Source organism: Poecilia latipinna, unplaced genomic scaffold (genome assembly GCF_001443285.1).
Source record: "Poecilia latipinna isolate Pla-1442-1.1 unplaced genomic scaffold, P_latipinna-1.0 Scaffold21, whole genome shotgun sequence".
In the NCBI taxonomy this organism is placed as follows: Eukaryota; Metazoa; Chordata; class Actinopteri; order Cyprinodontiformes; family Poeciliidae; genus Poecilia; species Poecilia latipinna.
The window spans coordinates 616,835-635,295 of NW_015112637.1; the positions used below are offsets into that span (position 1 = coordinate 616,835).

The 18,461-nt window shown below is 37.5% G+C and overlaps 1 protein-coding gene across 2 annotated transcripts in view; it reads left to right on the forward strand.

Moving 5' to 3' along the window:
• Positions 1-18,461, forward strand: part of grb10b (growth factor receptor-bound protein 10b) — a 91,095-nt gene extending 72,634 nt beyond the window's left edge. For both annotated transcript variants that reach the window (XM_015035849.1, XM_015035858.1), the window contains exons 6-17: positions 1,520-1,676; positions 5,998-6,113; positions 6,503-6,577; positions 10,648-10,785; positions 10,869-10,979; positions 11,227-11,325; positions 11,754-11,822; positions 12,565-12,681; positions 13,011-13,074; positions 13,194-13,281; positions 13,367-13,460; positions 13,852-18,461. In XM_015035849.1, coding sequence (XP_014891335.1) covers positions 1,520-1,676; positions 5,998-6,113; positions 6,503-6,577; positions 10,648-10,785; positions 10,869-10,979; positions 11,227-11,325; positions 11,754-11,822; positions 12,565-12,681; positions 13,011-13,074; positions 13,194-13,281; positions 13,367-13,460; positions 13,852-13,998 — 1,275 coding nt within the window. In that variant the 3' untranslated portion in view covers positions 13,999-18,461. The remainder of the gene's footprint in view (positions 1-1,519; positions 1,677-5,997; positions 6,114-6,502; positions 6,578-10,647; positions 10,786-10,868; positions 10,980-11,226; positions 11,326-11,753; positions 11,823-12,564; positions 12,682-13,010; positions 13,075-13,193; positions 13,282-13,366; positions 13,461-13,851) is intronic.

Below are 18,461 nucleotides of genomic sequence, written 5' to 3' on the forward strand. Positions count from 1 at the left end.
TTCCCTTTGTTTTTGGGGGGAAAAACGAGCGCTTTTTTTTTTTTTTTTTTTTTTTTTTTTTTGGTCTGAGGTGGACTGTGTGTTTGTGAGTTTTGCGGAGACAGACTCACTCCAAAAATGCCTTCGTGTTCCCCGGACTGCTGCCTGCTGCGGGCCATGGAGGTAAGACCACTCTCTCTCTGCGTTTCACCTCTTTCCTTTGGGGTGGCTCTGCCTCCCTTTGCTCCCCCATCTCTTATTATTATTATTATTTTTTTTTTTACAATCTGTCTGTTTCTCTTTGAGGTACAGCCATGCTTAACTGGAGCCAATAGATTTATGGAGACATTACTTTATTTGGCCATCTTCACTTTTTCATCAAAGATGTGAGCAGAGCAACAAAAGAAAGAATCATATTTCACCAGCTGAATGACTGAGCCGTTTTAATGTAAAATAGACAGCCTCAGGCTTGGTTTGTGCAGACTAAGATGCTTAAAGATAGGGCTTTACTTGGGGGAAGGAGAACATTTGCTTACCCTGATATATTTTTGGTGTAACCTTTATATTTTTCATGTGAAGTGCTGGCAGCCTGGATATTTTTATGGGCTAACGAGCTTAGTTTAATTTGCAGCTCCAGTTTTTTTTTTTTTTTTTTTTTCTTTATGCCATTGGACGTGAGTATTCTCTGCCCCTGCATGTCATCCTTTTTTTTAAAAATAACCCTTAGACACGTAATTTAAGTAAATTTAGAACCGTTAACCACAATGTATTTGGCAGCTGCATTTTCTGGGTTATGTGGAGGAAAAAGAACTTGTGAAATGTTACACATCTGGTACTGACGGGGGTAACCTGGACATGGATGGTTGGCATCTGTTTAGCAGTTTATACGTCAGCTGCAATAATGCATTTATGTAAAATATGTTTGTTTTTTTCAGTCATTTTTCACTATGCTTATAATAAAATCCTCTTTTCCAAAGGGTCATTGGTGCTCCGCATTGAACCTTTTTCTTTAATTCTTTCCATACATTTTCTTTAGACGCTGTAATTTTGTGTATATATATACAGTCCATATATAGTAATTTAGACTTTGTGTTGAAAAGAGGAGATGCTTGTAATACACTATGGTATATTTGTCTCTGTATTACAGTAAGAAGATGGCTTAGGAGATGCTCGCCTGTGATTTCTAACACCATAATTGCTACACAGTGTTGAATATCTGTTCTTTTCCATTGTGTGTTATAATGACAAGCCTGTGTATTGTATGCTATGGTTCATGAAAGGTTATCGTTGTGTTGAAGGGGGGAAAAAAATGCTTACTTTGACCATGTATTAGGCTGGTTTGACTGAATTTCTTGACTGTGTTTTTCTTTTTTTTAATAATTCCAAACATTTTTGATTGATTGAACTTAAGTAACAAATGTATATGACAGCTCTGTTGAACTTTTGTTTCAGATTTTATTTCCCCCTGTTTTCAATCCGTGTTACTAAAACAGTCGTCACTCTATTTCTTCTAACCTTGCCCCCTGCGTCTTCTTTTCAGATTGTGAAGATCTTTAGCGAGGACGGCATGTGCAAAGTTGTGGAGATTCCAGCCGACATGACGGTCAGGCATTTGTGCCAGCTCCTGGTGTATAAAAGCCACTGTGTGGATGACAACAGTTGGGCACTTGTTGAACACCACCCACTGCTAGGACTAGGTAAGAAACCATGCTCAAGTCCCCTTGGGTGGGTGAGGATGTCGCAGCGTTATCACTGCCTTACAGAAGTGCATTCCTGTCTCTGCGCCACATTCATGCATGGAATTACGGCTGCATAGTTGGGTGGGCAGAATAGACACATATTCTAATGCAGGCATTTCTTGAAGCGTGAGTGGATGAGCATATTGTATAACATAAGCGCACACTGTCCAAGGGTAACATATACAGAGTGAAGTCATTGTAGCTCATCTGTGTTTTCTTATGTAAGGAACAAGCTTTTAACAAAATGTAATTTGCTCTGAGTTATATCTAAGCGGCTCTAATTTACAAAATATATATTTTTTTGTTGTTGCATAATTTAAATTTAGTATTTAGTGTGCTTAATATGAAAAGCCCTTCATGACTGAGATCATAGCTGTAATGCACTTTAGTCTTTTGAGCACACAGACAAAACAAACTGTGGGAATTCAACCAGAAATGTTGGTGTAACTATTATATACTGGGTTAGATTTTAATTGGAGAAGCACTGATGACAGATTTCCAGTTTTCTTTGACCTGCTGATCTTAAATTTGATTAATGTTTCTGATGACACTATAACACATAAGAGACAATATGCTGCTTGTTTTGGACAGAGCTTTTAGTCTTAAGCCAATGAAAAATACAAACATAATACAAGATATACAAGGTTTTGTCTATTTATGCTTCACGCCAGATGTCTTTTATCATATTATTGTTCAACAAAAAGAAAAGAAAAAAAATTCAAAGTACATGTTTGGTACTCTGATAATAATGCCTAGTTTGTTTAGTATTTGAAGTGGTTATTATGATCAGTCAAGTGGAAAATTGCCCAGTTCCAATCTCTGGTGGCTTGAAAGGTGCATTTCTAATTTTATTTAATTTTCTTGGAGTTATGCAAGAGCAACAGCTAAAATTCACTCACTGAAGTAAATTCTAGACAAATTTGAAATTGTGTTGCTCAAGAAAATTAGCTAAAATTGAATGCTTAATAATTAGAAGGCGTGCATTACTGGCGCAGCAGCACTTTTTCAATTTCATCTAATAAGGTGACACCTTTTCCCTGACGATCACAGCTAAGATGTGCCGCTCATCTGCAACAACTGCCTTCGGGTAAAAAAGTTTGGCTTGCTAGCAAGTCTGATTTTTGCGTTTGTGTTGTCGCTAACCTGGTTAAACACAGATACTGGGTGTAAGAAAAGGCCTTGTGACAGCCTTAATGCAACCATTTTAAACACATTAACCTCAACACTCTGTGCTTGACACTATGTACAACAAATGTGATTAGCTAGCAGTTGACTGATCTAAATTTGTGGTTACATCAGATTTGTCACCCACAAATAAGTAGTTGAAGTTGCTGGGTTTGAACTATCATTGAAGGTTTTGATTTTCATTCATATACCTTTAAGGGTTTGTATTTATCACCCTCCAGATTTCCTTTTTACCATCTAAGTAGCTTTATTTTTGAGCTAATTGAAAGAAATAAAATGTTTTTTGTTGTATACAGAGGAGGAACCACACACTAGCAAATGACACTCTTTCCTAAATTAACTCTTACATTTGAGGTTTCAAGTCACTGACAAAATACAAACTTTAAATTTGAAGTGCCAAGTTTATTTATTTTATTTTATTTTTTTCAGCCTTTATGAAGTGGGTCAAGAGAATCGTAATTGATCGCTACGGCTCAGGAGATGTGATGTACCTGATGAGTAATGTAACAAAACCTTTCTCGACTTTCCCCCACTCCCCTACCGTCAGCGCCTGTGTAACATTATAGCTCCAGCACTGTAATTGACACGCCAGCTAGGTGATGATTGATGACGGGTTTAAAAACCTTTCTTTCGCATTAGAGGTTTTCTTTAGTTCTGCACTGGAGCCTGAAAATAGAAGCACTTACTGCATCAGAGTGACTGTAGTCCAAACAAGGTTCAAAAGTGGAAAAAAAAACAAAAAAAAAACGTAGAAAACACCTGAAGCTTGTTCTTGTAAATTTTTTTTGGTTTGCATTTCTTTCGAGATAGAATTGTGTTAAACTCGGCGGTGTGAAATAGCCCAAAAAAGTTTCAGACAACTTAATGTTAAAAACCAGGCCTCCCCTAGAGGGGAGGGCGATTATAAAACACTTACGGAGGACTCATGTCTGCGCAGTTACCCAGATGTTGGAAGGAAGGGGTGTAATTTTAAAAGGAGTTGTGTTTCTGGGAGTGAAACACATCGCCCAAAGAGACATGGTGTAAAAACATTTCATTTCTGCTGCTTAAGCTGACAGCTAACGTCTGAGAGCTTCTCTGTGCAGACTGCCGCGCTTGTCAGGCGAGTAAAATCTTAGGAAATATATTGCATTATTCAAAGTGTGGCTCCCAAAGCTCTAACCTAATATTTCACCATCTATCATGATCGACGTGCTTTTCTCATCACTGCTGCCAACCCTGTGCTGTCAGATTGTGTTGGTTTCTTGTGAATGACATCATTCACAGCGTCCCTCGGTTCTATTATAGTCGTTGTGTTATAAAGAACCTGTTCTGCAACTGTATTCTTTTGTCGTCCAGAATAGCTGCTTACCTCATTTTAGTGTTTAGAGGATTCTGAAAATGACATATAATGAAGCAGTGGCAAATTTACCCTTCGTCAAAGGTCGCTTTGCATGACACTCAAAAAAAAAAAAAAAAAAAAAAAAGTCTCTTCACTGCAGCAAATAAAATTATTTTCATTTAGATCTTGGTTCTCGTTGTTTTTGTTGAAGACGTTTTAGTTAACGCTACTTTGCACTAATGCGCTGACAACTGCTGTGTCGCTGACACTGTACTTTCCCGCCTTACACGGCAACGGCCAAAGGCTTGGCATTGAGCACAAAAGCTGTTAAATGATAAGTTATCGTGACCCCAAGGAAAAAAAATATATAAAAATTACCGTAATACAAGATTAATAAAAAAAAAAACTATAATGCATGATAGGTTAAGACAATAAAGGAGCAGCACGCAGCTTGAAAAGATCCTGTTCCTGTGTCGCAGCCCAATTCTGGCATGCAGTTGAATAGGGTGAAATGGCTCATTGGGATAAGTAACATTGACCTCTACTTGTCCGATTAAAAAAGGTTAACAACTATGACTGAGGGAGTTGGAGCTGCCAGGGTGAGTCACAGCTGCAAACATGCCTGACTCATGGGGCGACAGGCTGAAGTGGAAGGGAAGAAATTGGTCGTGACAGCGTACAGAGATCGTGACAGAGGGCATGAAAGGGAAGGAACACACACAGCAAACAACAAAATTAAGCTTGGACATCACGTACCACAGCGTCTTATTCCTGTTTGTTGTACTTTGTTTAATTAAGATCTGTTATTTACCTAATTATTAGATTCTCGTTGAAAAAACAATAAAAAAAAATAAGCCACCAATTCAGGGAGTAGCAGAAGTTGAGAGAGTGGAGAAACTGTGTGACTCAGTTTCTGTTTAGGAAATTGATTTTAACAAAAAAAAAATAAAAATAAAAAAATCACCACAGTTGTGACTATATTCATACAAGAGCAGACGTTGCTCTTGAATCACAGCTTTATATTAACCCAAATTAGGAGCTTTTTGGTTTTAATATCAGCAGTCGGTTGGTTGGTTTAACCTGAAACTGTAAAACCAGCCTGTAATTTAAAATTGTTTTAGCCACACACACACACACACACACACACACACACACACACACACACACACACAAAAAGACAGCATTCTGGTTTAATTCACACAGTTTCTGAACCCTGTGGGCAGCAGTTTCATTATTGCCCAAGATGATGTATGATTAAGTTGAGAGTATGCCAGCCCTGTTCATTTATTCATTCATAACACTTGTGTTCCATTAATGTGCAAAAGAGTAACGGTGCAACACTGTGACGTTCGGCTTCTAAAACGAGGACTAACAAGGCGCGGATTGTGGGAAAAAAAACTGCTTGATTTGCATTGGGAACAGGTGGGGGAGTCGCACGCTACTGGAATGTTTTTTATAGGAAATTAAAGGTTCCAGGAGCCTAAATTTAGAGCAGCCAACAGTAAGGGTTTGTGCTTTTTATTTCACTTTCATTATGTCGCTTTTTTTTTTTAATTATTATTTCTCTTTCTGTCTGAAAATAAATCCCAGTGACTTTCTGTTTATAATGTGACTTTTGTGCTGTTGTCAGTGTTTCTAAGCAGTTTTTTACGAAATATGTTTTTTTTTGTTGGTTTTTTTGTTGTTGTTGTTGTTTTTTTTTTTTTTGCTGTTTGTGTTTTGATTCAGACAAAAATAATTCTGTAAAGTAAACAGTGCCCTCTTTGTTTTCAGAGCGTTGTCTAGAAGACCACGAGCGGGTGGTTCAGGTCCAGGCCTCCATGAGTAGCGACAGTAGATTCCTCTTCAGGAAGAACTATGCCAAATATGAATTCTTCAGAAACCCTCTGGTTAGTAGTACCTATTTTTGTCAGACGTCACTTCATCTGCAATGTAACTTTTGAAAAACTCTTATAGGGATATCTTAAAACACGTAAAGCAACCACAGCTGTGTTGATTGTTCCTTACTGTCTGTAAAAGCGAATATGTTTTGGGTAACCTCACTAGTGACACAGCCAAGCCCCCAACAAAATCTGATGCAGTTGTCTACTGTTCTTGAACGGTGCGACCTGTTGTGACAGGTCTGCTTGTTGAGAACTCTTTTGTTGCCCTTGTGAAACGCTATGACAGCAATTGAACTAATGACATTTGCTTGACGTCTGTTGCTGTCACAACACCTCCGCCCTATAATTATTGTCACAGTCTCTGACATGTCCCCTTCCTCCTCCTCCTCTGCTAGACATTTTTCCCGGACCACATGGTTGCATGGTGCCAGGAAAACGATCATAAAATTCCACCATCTCAACTCCTGCAGGTACGAACCTTCCTCTCTCTCTTTCTCTTTCTCTCTCCATTTGCGTGTCTGTCTTTGACTGTCACTCCTCCTCCTCCTCTTCCTTCTCTTGACACGCACGCAGTGTCGTTTGCTCAGAGTCACCACCTGCCGCGTACTGTACAATCAAGCTGGCACACCTCACCCCTGACCCTTAGACAGCATGTCTCGTCAGAGGCAACAGTAATAACTACTGTTGATCCTTTGTTGACACACGACTGTCTCGATACGCGCACCACAGCCCAGCCACCTGTGATGGATGGAATCAGGCCATTTGAAGCGCAAAGTACACCCTGCCTTGCAAGAACAGACTCAACCCTTGAACATTTTGTAATATTAGAAGCATCGACTTATTGGAGTCTATCCTAAATTTATGTGATAATTTACAAAAAGTGATACATAAAAAATTAAACAGTCAATCTGTGAGCAATTTAATCTCAGTACAGAAATCTGGCAATATCCGATAAAACGACAATGAAATAAAATAAACAATACAGGATTAAAACAAATTAAAACCTTTGTAGTTAACTAAAAACAGCTAACATAAAAATGAATTGAAACCAGCATTTCACATTTTCTCAGAGGTCAGGTTGGAAAGATTGGTTTTCAGAAGAGAGTTAAAATCAGACAAAAATCATGACTGATTTTCATAGCTGATGTGGTAGAGTATGTTAATAAGCAATAGTTATGCTTTTGGCCTTGAAGAAAAAGATGGCTGAACGAAAACCACATAAAGTCCCATTTGAAGTGCGGCCTCAGATCACACTTCAGCAAACCTGAGGAATATTATATTCCTTCCTCATTGTAAAACATGTTGGTGGCAGCATCATGATGGGGTATGTATTTTTTCTAGAAGGGATGCTGTAAAGAAATAAAACTGTGGTAGTGGTTATTAGGATATTAAAATCCAACTTAGGGGACAATGTTTTGTGTTAGTGTTTCAATGCTATTGAAACACTATTCTTTAAGTTTTTTTTTTTTTTTTGGATATGCAAATTAGAGGATTTACTGAGGTGAAATGATTCCAAATGACCACAAATACAGGAACATAAATGTCTGCAAAAATACACAATGGTTCTAATGTAACAAAGCGTGCAAAGCTTGAAGGATTGTAATAGTTTTGTAATGCGCTGAAGTTCCTTAACTAATTGGAAGTTTGTGCAGGTCTGCATATGTGCGACAGAGCTGCCTCTCAGTTCTTGGGAATTTTAGGGGCTTTGGTCTTAAAAAGAGAAAAAAAGAAAAAAAAAATCAGCCTGGCTCTGTCTTGGAGAGCTGTCAGAAACAGATCCTTCTGTTCATCCTTTGCACTCAGAGAAAGCTGCTGGCCCTCCTTCTGATTATAGAGACGTGGCGCTCGACATACATTAGGGATTGGAATGAGCTGGAGCCGTGTCAGGAATTCCCTCTGTTTGACTTCTGCTAAATTCACAATCTTTTCGCTCAATTAGAGCACAGAACAAAAGCGAGGCGCTCTCCGAACTGAGCTCATCCAGGTGGTTGCAATAATCCATATTACACAAGAAATATTTAACTGTGGGAAGTCAAGGCGCTGTGGCTCTGAAAGAAGGCTGTTTGAGATATCGTTGCGTGTGAATGTGTGCTTGACCAGTGCTGGAAAATGCATGAGCCCCTTGATGATATTCTTTTTTTTTTTTTTTTTCCAAAACACTGCGGAACATGTGCTTCAAATATTGAAGAGGCTTCTGGCACAGTTTGCCTTTACAGTCGCAAATCACAGTTCCAAATCAGATTTATTAGCTCAAGCTGTCACTTCACTTATTAACCTAACCTGCTTCACCCATCTGGTCTCACACCCAGGACACAAAGATGGGAGTTTTGGACCAACTTTGGACCACAAATAGAGCTTCTTTCATTTCTTGCTGTTCTTTCAGCTATGAGCAAAAGTGTTTATACATCTTGAGCTTTTTTTTCTTTTTAGATTTTGACATATGATAATATAAAACATCACTGTGTTTAATTGGGATTTTATCTGATAGTTCAATACAAAGTCACATTACCAACCCTGTGGCAATACTTTGTAGACTTGCCTTTAACTAGAATTACTGCTGTATGTCTTTTGGCAAAAATATCCAATATAATACACTTCGAGAAGCTAAATTTGTTTGCATATTCTCCTTGGTACAATGAGCCCTACACTAGAGATTGGATACTGAATGTCTTCGAATAGCAAACTTTACAACAAATCACAAGTGGGGGTTTGCCAACAAATCCCCACTTGGATTGGAGTGGTCTCGACTTGGGTCATTTTAACATATGAACGCTTTGATTAAAGTTCAGGTTTGATTTCTGACTAATTCCCCTTCTTCTACCAGAACTACTCGGTTCCTCAGCTGGGTAGGGACTTCGTGCGGCCATCTTTTTGTCACTCTTCAATAAATGTCACATTTAAACAGTTGTACAGAAAAGATCGAGGGCTATGGATAGTTCTACAAGGTAACATACAAGCCCTTAGTGCTAAAAAAAACCAAACTGGACTTAAGGCCTTCTACAACGTAGGAAGATCTTTGGTGTGCAGAAACCTGATAGAGCTGTGGCTGCCAGTTCTGTCAGCTGTGCTGTGGTCTCCTGTGGGAGCATCGTTTGCGCCAAACATGTTTCCAGTACCAATAAATGTATTCGTAGAGCTAAATAAATTAAATTAGAATCACCCTGTAGATATTTGGGTCAGAGCGAGACGGGAAGTCTCTAAATAACTGTTCTGCTTTATAGATAATACATTTCACTCCTCTGGTATTACGATGACAGCGGAGCACATTCGGCTATCACTTAAGATGGCCCTTGATATCACTCAGCACCGCAGTACACAACAGCTTAGCATGGGCTGCTGCAAGGCTCTAACAGTACGATAAGCCACTTCACAGTGTTTACACAAAAATGTACATCGTGGCCACATTCCTTTAATTTATTTGTTATTTTGAAACTGATATGTGAAACTAATGAAAAATACGTAGCAAAACCTTGATGAGTAGTTTATAATGGAGCATGTTTGTTGAACAGACTATTATACCTTTTTACCATAGTAGTCTTTTTACAGGAACAGAATATATCAAGCTGACATTAGCCAGTTGATGAGTTGCTCAGGTTCAGTCTTTAGTGGTCTGCGTTCCAGATGCAGCCGTAACAAGTGAGTAAGGGGCAGTGCTGCATTGCTCTGCTACATATACAGAGAAAACTCAGTTACTCAAGTGCTGTCTATGCTGTCTTAGTGTTGACTTGTAGAAAATGTTAGTTTTTAAACTGTAACTTTTAAAGAAAAACAAAAATTGATCGACTTTTATGTGGCTGGTAAATATCCTGTGCAAAACGCAGATTTTACACACAGAGTGTATGACATTTTATTTTACATCTATACACATGTTGTCTGTGAAATGTAATTCTTATCACCATTTAGTCTGTCTAATGTTCATCCTAATCATATCCATGATCTCAGGTCAAAGTTTCTTTGTTAATATTTAAGATTCCTACTATAATGTCTTTTGCATGGCTATATTTCTTACTATTAACCATCTCTGGATCAATAAATTGCTAAATAATAAATATGCAGTCATATTCAATAAGTCAGAATATGCATACCGTCTGAAATAACAACCTTTGAGCAGTTATTAAGTATACTGTTCATCAAGCGTACATTTCTGTATTAAAAATGTATTTAATGGTAATATTCTAATCTTGAATATTGTTTTCATTACCTGCAAGCAAAAAAGAAACATCATAACAAACAGAAATAAAGGCTTTAAAACATCAATGTATTCATATTAATTTATATAATATGTTTTAATTTGTGAATTGAGTTACAGAAATACATTTTCAATAAGATTCTACTTTATTATATGTATACTTGCGTATTGTCATTTTCACATGTACATAAATGACCCTCTTTCTTTTACACACACAGTAGCAAAGTATGCTTTTATACAGAGACCCCAGACTACTCTGTGTTCTTTCTGTTTGCGCTACCTGCTGCTAAAATGGGGTTTAAAGGCTTCAGATGGAGTCAAACAATAAAAATGTTGCTGCTCCATTTTCAGAACTTCCTTTCGCCCAGCACCTGCCCAGAAATCCAGGGATATTTGTACATGAAAGACGTGGGCAGGAAGTCTTGGAAAAAGGTTTACATGTTCCTGCGCCGCTCAGGACTCTACTGCTCCACGAGAGGAACCTCAAAGGTAAATGTAATCCGAGGAGAAGAGATTACTGACGGCGGCCGATGCTCGCCCTCCTTTCCTGACTTTATTCCCTCTGTCTCCAGGAGCCCAGATATTTACAGTTGCTAGCAGACCTGGAGGACAACAGTATCTTCACTGTCATCACGAGCAAAAAGCAACATGGTGCACCCACAGACTACACCTTCTGTTTCAAAGTGAGTGTCAGACACTGCAAGTCAGATGAAGCTGATTTTATGTCATTATGGGAAGCTGAAAGTGTGAAATGTTATGAGCTGGGAAATGTCAACTCTCACCTGTCTCTCCTGAATGTTTTTTTTTGTTTTTTTTAAATGCTTTACCTTTAAATTATCTATGAGCAAAGTAGATCATTTAGGCACATGTGCTAGAAATAGGGAGTTGACCATGCCATGAGATTAAACTCTACATGTTGTTCATTTGCAGCTTAATAAAGCCATAGGAGAAACAAAGGAGCTGAGGATGCTGTGTGCAGAGGACGAACAAAGCAGGACATGTTGGATGACTGCTTTCAGAATCTTTAAGGTACCTCAACACCGTCTAAGATGTAATGTTATCCTACTACCAGCTTTCTACAATTTGGGGATGGGAGGAGTTTCTGGAACAAGACTAAAATTAAAAGGATGTAATGTGATTATCTTGTTAAACTGTCAAGATACGTGCAATATGTTTAATATAGAAATGAACTAAACGGCTAGAAATTAGTATCAGCCAATTTTTTTTTGGTTTTAATCAATGATGAGGCACATTAGGTGCATGGAACCAAATATATACCCAGAGCACCTTTTGTTTCTCTTTTTTGTGTTAGAATCCTTAAAAAAAAAAAAAAAAAAAAAAATTGGAATTGGGGGAATCGGAACTTAAAAAAAAAAAAACCGGGATTGTTGCATCAGCAGTTTACAAATAAATTGTTTCTTTGGTGTTTACATGTTTGTCTTTTCCCCCCTTGACAGTATGGGATCATATTGTACCAGAACTATAAGCAAAGAAAAGCATTGCTTTCACACTTTTCAGCTCCTGTGGTAAGTTTTTATTTATTTATTTATTTTTTATTTTTTTTACATTTATTTATTTATTTATTTATTTATTTATTTATTTATATCTGATAAATTATTCCTAAATGGCAACTTCAGACAAATCATCTTGAGTGAATCAGGGTTAGCCACGCAGAGTATGTCTTTGATGTTTATGGCTGACGGATGCAATAAATTCATACTGCTGCACAGCACAGAACTACAAAGTGCTTAATTAGATGTTAAAATCATTTTAAGTTTTTAAGTAAATTTTTATCATTTTTTTTTTTTTTTCATTTTCATAGATTTAAAAAATGTTATGATTTATTTATTAAATTACTGCCTTTGGATCTTGAAGATATGTCGGGTTCTTACATGTAACACTACTTTACTTAAAGAGGATTTGGTCTGAATTTGGCTCACGGGTTAACCAGTCTACGATCGAGTTTGTTACACAAGTGAAAGGTTCATTTGAATTTATTTAATGCTGTGTTGCACCTTAAGAACTATTAAAATAATAGTAATAATCCTATGTGATTAATTCAAACTGTTATTTATCCACAAGAGTAATGCATTTTGACACATTTAAAGCACTGCAGTTCCATTTATTTATGTACATTATGTAAAAAAAAAAAAATCTAAACTCTTAAATATGTCTTGCCTTGTGTACTGTCATGTTTTGGGCAGGGATTTGTTCACATTGGTAACTTCATCTCCTTTGTAACGGCTGTGTGTTTCTGGCTCCCCCTAGAGGAGTGTATCGGAAAACTCCCTCGTGGCAATGGATTTCTCAGGGAGGATAGGTCGGGTGATTGACAACCCAGTCGAGGCTCAGAGTGCTGCCTTGGAGGAGGGACATATGTGGAGGGTGAGAAAAAGACACTGCACATTCACAAATAAAATCTTAATATCAATGGATTTTTTATGTGGTATTTGAAAGTTGAGATGTCATAACTATTTTTTTTTCTTAGTGAGGCAAGAGCTTAATATTATTTTACTATTTTAATTAACGTTTCTTACATTCACTCAATTCATTTTTGTGTAACTTTTGCATTTTAACATTTTATGAGAATGAATTTTAAGCAATCAAATTCAAACTTTAGTCGTATTTGTATAGAATTGCTAGAAATGTCTCTGCAGCTCTTTGTGTCATAAATTAATGACTGTTGCTTTCTGTTTCTGTGACATTTCCTTCAGAAGAGAAATCGAGTGAATGCTTTAGGTTCCCACAGTCCCTTACACCAGTCTTCACTTAACTCAGGTAAATCTCTAGTAATATAAAAAGTGAATAACCTGATGTTTTGTCCTACCTTTTTGTATTCTTTTTGCTCTAAATCATCATTGAAACATTTTTTTTTTTTTTTTTTGCATTCTGTGCAGTCATCCACATAGCTCAGCTGTGGTTCTACGGCAGGATAACCAGAGAGGAATCCCATCGTATTATCCACCAACAGGGACAAGTAGATGGGTGAGTCAGCTGAGGTGATAGGAGGAAACGCATCCCGAAGATATTTTTTTCCTCACACAGACTTTGTTTTCTTTCTACTGTGAAGGTTGTTTCTGCTGAGAGTCAGTCAGAGTAACCCAAAGGCCTTTGTCCTCACTTTGTGCCACCATCAGAAAATCAAACATTTTCAGATCCTACCGGTAAGCATTTTATCTTAATGACGTCTTCCTCCTACAAGATTCTACCCCCTCCCCCCAAAAAAAACAAAAAAACAACAAAAGCCTTGTCAAGATGTAACAACATAAAGGGTTCTCACACAGTTGAAAGTCTAGAATTTCACCATAGTATTTTGGGATCAGCATACGTACAGAAAAAGATAAGAGTGTTGTCAATTACGTCAGCTTGTCTGCTTATCTATCCGTTTGAGAAAAATAAGGAATTTTGACATAAAATTTTATTTTGTTAAATCTTGAGGTCATAATTACAGGCAAGTTCCTGCAGACATTTTAGATAACCTTTTTTTGTCTGTAGAAGAAAGATTTTTCTTGGTTTTTTTGTCTCATGCCATGTGGTGCTCTTGTTTTTATTCAGTGTGAAGAGGACGGCCAGGTCTTCTTCAGCCTCGATGACGGCGAAACCAAATTCACAGACCTGATTCAGCTGGTGGAGTTCTACCAGCTCAACAGGGGCGTCCTGCCTTGCAAACTCAAACATCCGTGCACCGTCGTGGCCTTATGACATCTTCGGACCATGTGACCGTCTTGAAACTTGACCTGACTCTGCCTGAAAACTAACAGACAAAGCGGAGGGGATCGCTGTTCTCTCTGTCGTTTGTTCTTACCTTTCCAAGAAGCTGGTGAATTGACTGATGTTTCGCTGTTGTCGTTTTCTATTGTGAGTCTGCTGGACGTTGCTGACTGGCTGGAATTTTTTTTCTCCTGATTTTCTTGGACGTTTTTGCGGAAGCCGATGCACGACTTGCTCATGGGGTTCCACTTTTAAGAGAAAGAAAACAAAACAAAGATAAAAGAAATGAACACTGCCATTTTGTGTCGTCACTGTTGCAAAAATGCTTCATGAGATGCCGGCAATATTCATCAATAAGCTTGGGGGTGGGGCCTCAAGGGTTGTCTCCCAAGAATCGACTTGATTTCCCTTAAACTGGACAATCAGCAGGACAGTTGAAGCTATTGTGTGGACCATTTAGTTTCCTTCTAACTAACTGCAGTGTCATTTGAGCTGTTGATGGCACATTTTCAAAATGTATATCACGGATGGAGACTATGTTCTGTTGGTTTGAAAAGTTGCTGCGGTGCACACAGCCTTTAAAGGTGCATGGCATCTCTTTTGCTGCATTACTCAACTAGACGTGGTGCCACCACACCATGTCGTTTTTTGGCATGAATGGGCATGCCCAAATTTTACCGTGAATTAGATCTGAAGGCACCTGGCGGTCCTGCGTGAAATTCTTTTCAGTCTTTGAAATGTTACGTTTGTCAAACCTGCACTGCCCTCCTTTTAGACATTTCCTTAGCACAGTTCCTCAAAAAATTCCGTTTTTGCATCTGTTTTCCCCACCATTTGAATGTTTGCAGCTCTATATAGGTCACATTAGCCACAGCAGATCACTTGGTGCTCAGCATTCTGGGTTGCCACACCATCTCCAAAATTTCTGCTTTGAAATATCCACAAAACAGTCCAACTCTTTTTCATTTTGCCATTCAGTCATTAGCAACTAAGTCAGAGCAGTTATACTAAACAGACAGCTGATTGTATTGTTCAGTTTTTTTTAATGCAGGTATGGTAAAAGGAGCTTAGGAGACTATATTATTGCATTCACATAAATATTGCCATAAACTGGCCTGTTGTCGATTCGCTTCGGATAACTTCTGCCTTTCATGAAACACTTTTCCACAAACATCTGTATGGCCCATTTCACAATGGACTAAGAATCCAATGCAATTATAAAAATTTGTCTTTGCACGTTCTTGGACAGGTCTGCAGTGAGCATCCGTAAGACACGTAATAGAGTGTGAAATTCAGCTCATTTGTTTTGAAAAGAACTTAAGTGTTCGGATTGTGGTGGTTCATAAAGTAAGTGGTTCATAAACTACAGGGTGCTACCTCAAAGGGACAGCGTCATCTCCTCCTGCAAAGCTGTTCTGACGCTGATGGTAGAGATGGAAAAATCTCCCCCAGACACAGAAAGAAACTCTAGGTTATGTGGAAACAACCTCATAATGTAGATGTTGTAATTTGTTGAGTGCTGCGAAAAGAGAAGCATCATCATTGCCTTCAGCATGGAGATGGTTTATCAAATGGTTTGAATGACAAGTCATTGAGTTCCTGGAGACTGTAATTCTCTCTTAATCCAGTGTGAAGTGGGCCTTCTCAAATGACATGAAACACACAAAACACAATGCTGTAGACTGCGTGGAAAACATTAGACCCAGATTGTGCTGCAACTTTAACATTTGTTCCATAAACTAATGTTCTCTATAATTCAATAAGTGTGGCCTTTTTTTCCTCTTGGCTTACTTACTTTTACACAGACAATATGAAATACCACCTCTGCTATCTCCATATAATTTTAAATGGCAAAACTCTATACAAGCTGCTGGTATCATGTAAATTATATGTGTAAAAACAGAAGCACATTTGAAATGCATTTAAAACAAAGGACGCAGGCCCTTTCTGCATCATTCTCGTTACACCGTATGTAGCTTGCTACCGACTGTTGCAAGTAGGGAATGGATTGATTGAGATAAATTTAGTGGCTATGTTAGTTCTTTAAGTGATGTCTGTTTGTTTGTCTTTCACTCTCAGAACAGTTGTTGGAAATGTTGGCTTAAAATGTGTCTTACTTGATTCCCTTTTGTGATTGGCTAAGACCCTGTTTCTGTAATTAACAAGAGCTAAAATAGTTTTATTGTTAGAGTTGGATTTTTACTTTATCAACAGAAAACCTAATGAAAAGCAAAATCTATTTAACCCTAAACTCGACGTGTAAGCTTGAAGTCCATTTTGTTTTTTTACTTCCTTTTTTGTCACTTCTCACAAGTTACTGCCAATATGTAGAGTATCCTGCTGTGAAATGTCTCTCATAAATAGCAGTCTTCTTTTTTTTATCATTTGTACTCCTGAGCTTTTAGATTTTTCTTTTTCTTGTTTTTAATTCAGGGCATTTTTGGTTGCCTTGTTTAGCTAAACAGCCAGCGGATTTTTAGATATGTGTACCTTTGTACATCAACAGCCATCTTTTATTGACCTGCAGGTTGTTAAAGGATTTATGTCTATGACCTGAGATGCAGAATAGCAGCACTATGTTGTCTCTCTGTGCAAGGTCATCATAATTTATCTAAGATGCAATGACATGTTTTTTTTTTCTATTTGATTGTCTGGTTTTTATTGATGCAGCAGTGTGTATTTATTTATCTGGATGTGTCTGATTACTTGAAAAATTTAGACTTTATTTTTGTTCTGTCCTAGCGCTGTCTCTGCTGTTTTTCGCTTGTCATTACCATGAAATCATTGTGACTATTATATTTGTAATGACATTACCTGAAATTATGTTTTCCTTTTTGTTTTAAATATTCCCAAAAGAAACATTGAGATTCACCCATTTCAATTTTTTTGTGGCCAATTTCCTCTCCTACTTTTGTACAATTGCTTTGACCTTCAAATATGGAAGTTAGCCTATTCTAGCTTCTCTTTGAGAACTATAAAATACAAAGATAAAAGAAGCATTTAGATCCCCTTTGTTCAACCCTTCCTGTTGTGAGCATTCAATAATTGTTTATAATAGGAGCAGATCCTAGGTCATGCTTCTCACTGTAAAACTATTCTGATAATATTTTCTAACAAAGGCAAAATGATAAAGGATTTCACATTTTAAGCTTGCTTTAACAACTGATATCAGTGATTAGAATAATTAGATTAACTGAAATGGCAGAAATATTTAAAACAAACATAAAATAATTATGGGGTTCACATTTTAAGTTGGTTTTAGCAACGTATGTTAGCGATGTGTGCTTTTTTATTCTTAGCATAACTAAAAACAGCCTGTATTTTCTAGAGAATGTAGAATTCCAAAGAGACTCCCAGCATTTCCAAATCCAGCATGTTCTTGGAAAGACAGACAGAGGTTAAGATCTAAAAGAGATCAACACTGCTGTACTTTGTTTAGCTCATCTGTTATTTGCTGAAAGTCTTGCTCTCTCTCTCACCCTCTTGCAGCGTAATTTAACCACAGGCCTGTCCCATCATGTCTTTGAAAACTCAGTTCCTTTCTGAAATGCTTTCACCTGTCTCCTTCCTTTGAATTTATCTTAAACACCTTACTGATAGTAAATATTGATAAGACATATTCTCCTACCCTCTGTTACTGTCTCCAACCTGAAGAGTATTACTTTCGGTGTACCAGGTACCGCTTAGCTTGGTGCAGACAGTGAGTTGAAAAAGAGGCTTTGATCAAGATGACAATCTGCAGATTATGATTTCTCATTTCACATACATTCAAATGACAAGTGTCATAAAGTTATGGTTAAAGCACACTGACAATATTAATGTCAATTTTAACCTTGAGAATGAACAGCAAGATGAATGTTGTAAAAATAAAAACACAAAAGAGGAAAACACCAATAAATATGCGTATTCGATAACCTCTTTTCTGAAGCTGCCCTCACAACTCCCAAGTCTGTTAAATATGCAACTTAAGAAAACCACTAGGTGTCACAATAGAGCAGCAGTTTACATCTAAAACATGGAAAGTCAAAGCAAATACCTAACTCAAAACCAGTGTCTGCGTAGATAATAGGTATGAACTGGCCTTAATAGACACAGGAAGTATCTTTCTATCGGACCCTTTTTACCTCAAAGTTTTTTAGTCAGTGGAGAATCAAATACAGCACAAGCAGCCTTAACAAACTTAGAAAATAAGTCTTGAAAGCATGTATGAGCAGACGGTGTCTGGCTAAAACAAACATCCGTATATGGTTGTAAAGCTGATCGTTGCTCCATACAGATTCACTATAAAACTTTAAGACCATTTCAGTTCAAACCAACAGCTTCCATTTTTTTCTGAGAAATGTATTTATTAGGCAAACTGCAATATTTAATTGATTATGTTTTATCACTTGCTTAATTGTGGATTTGCGTTGAAATTGGTGAAATTCGGATCATGTCCATGATGAAATCACAAT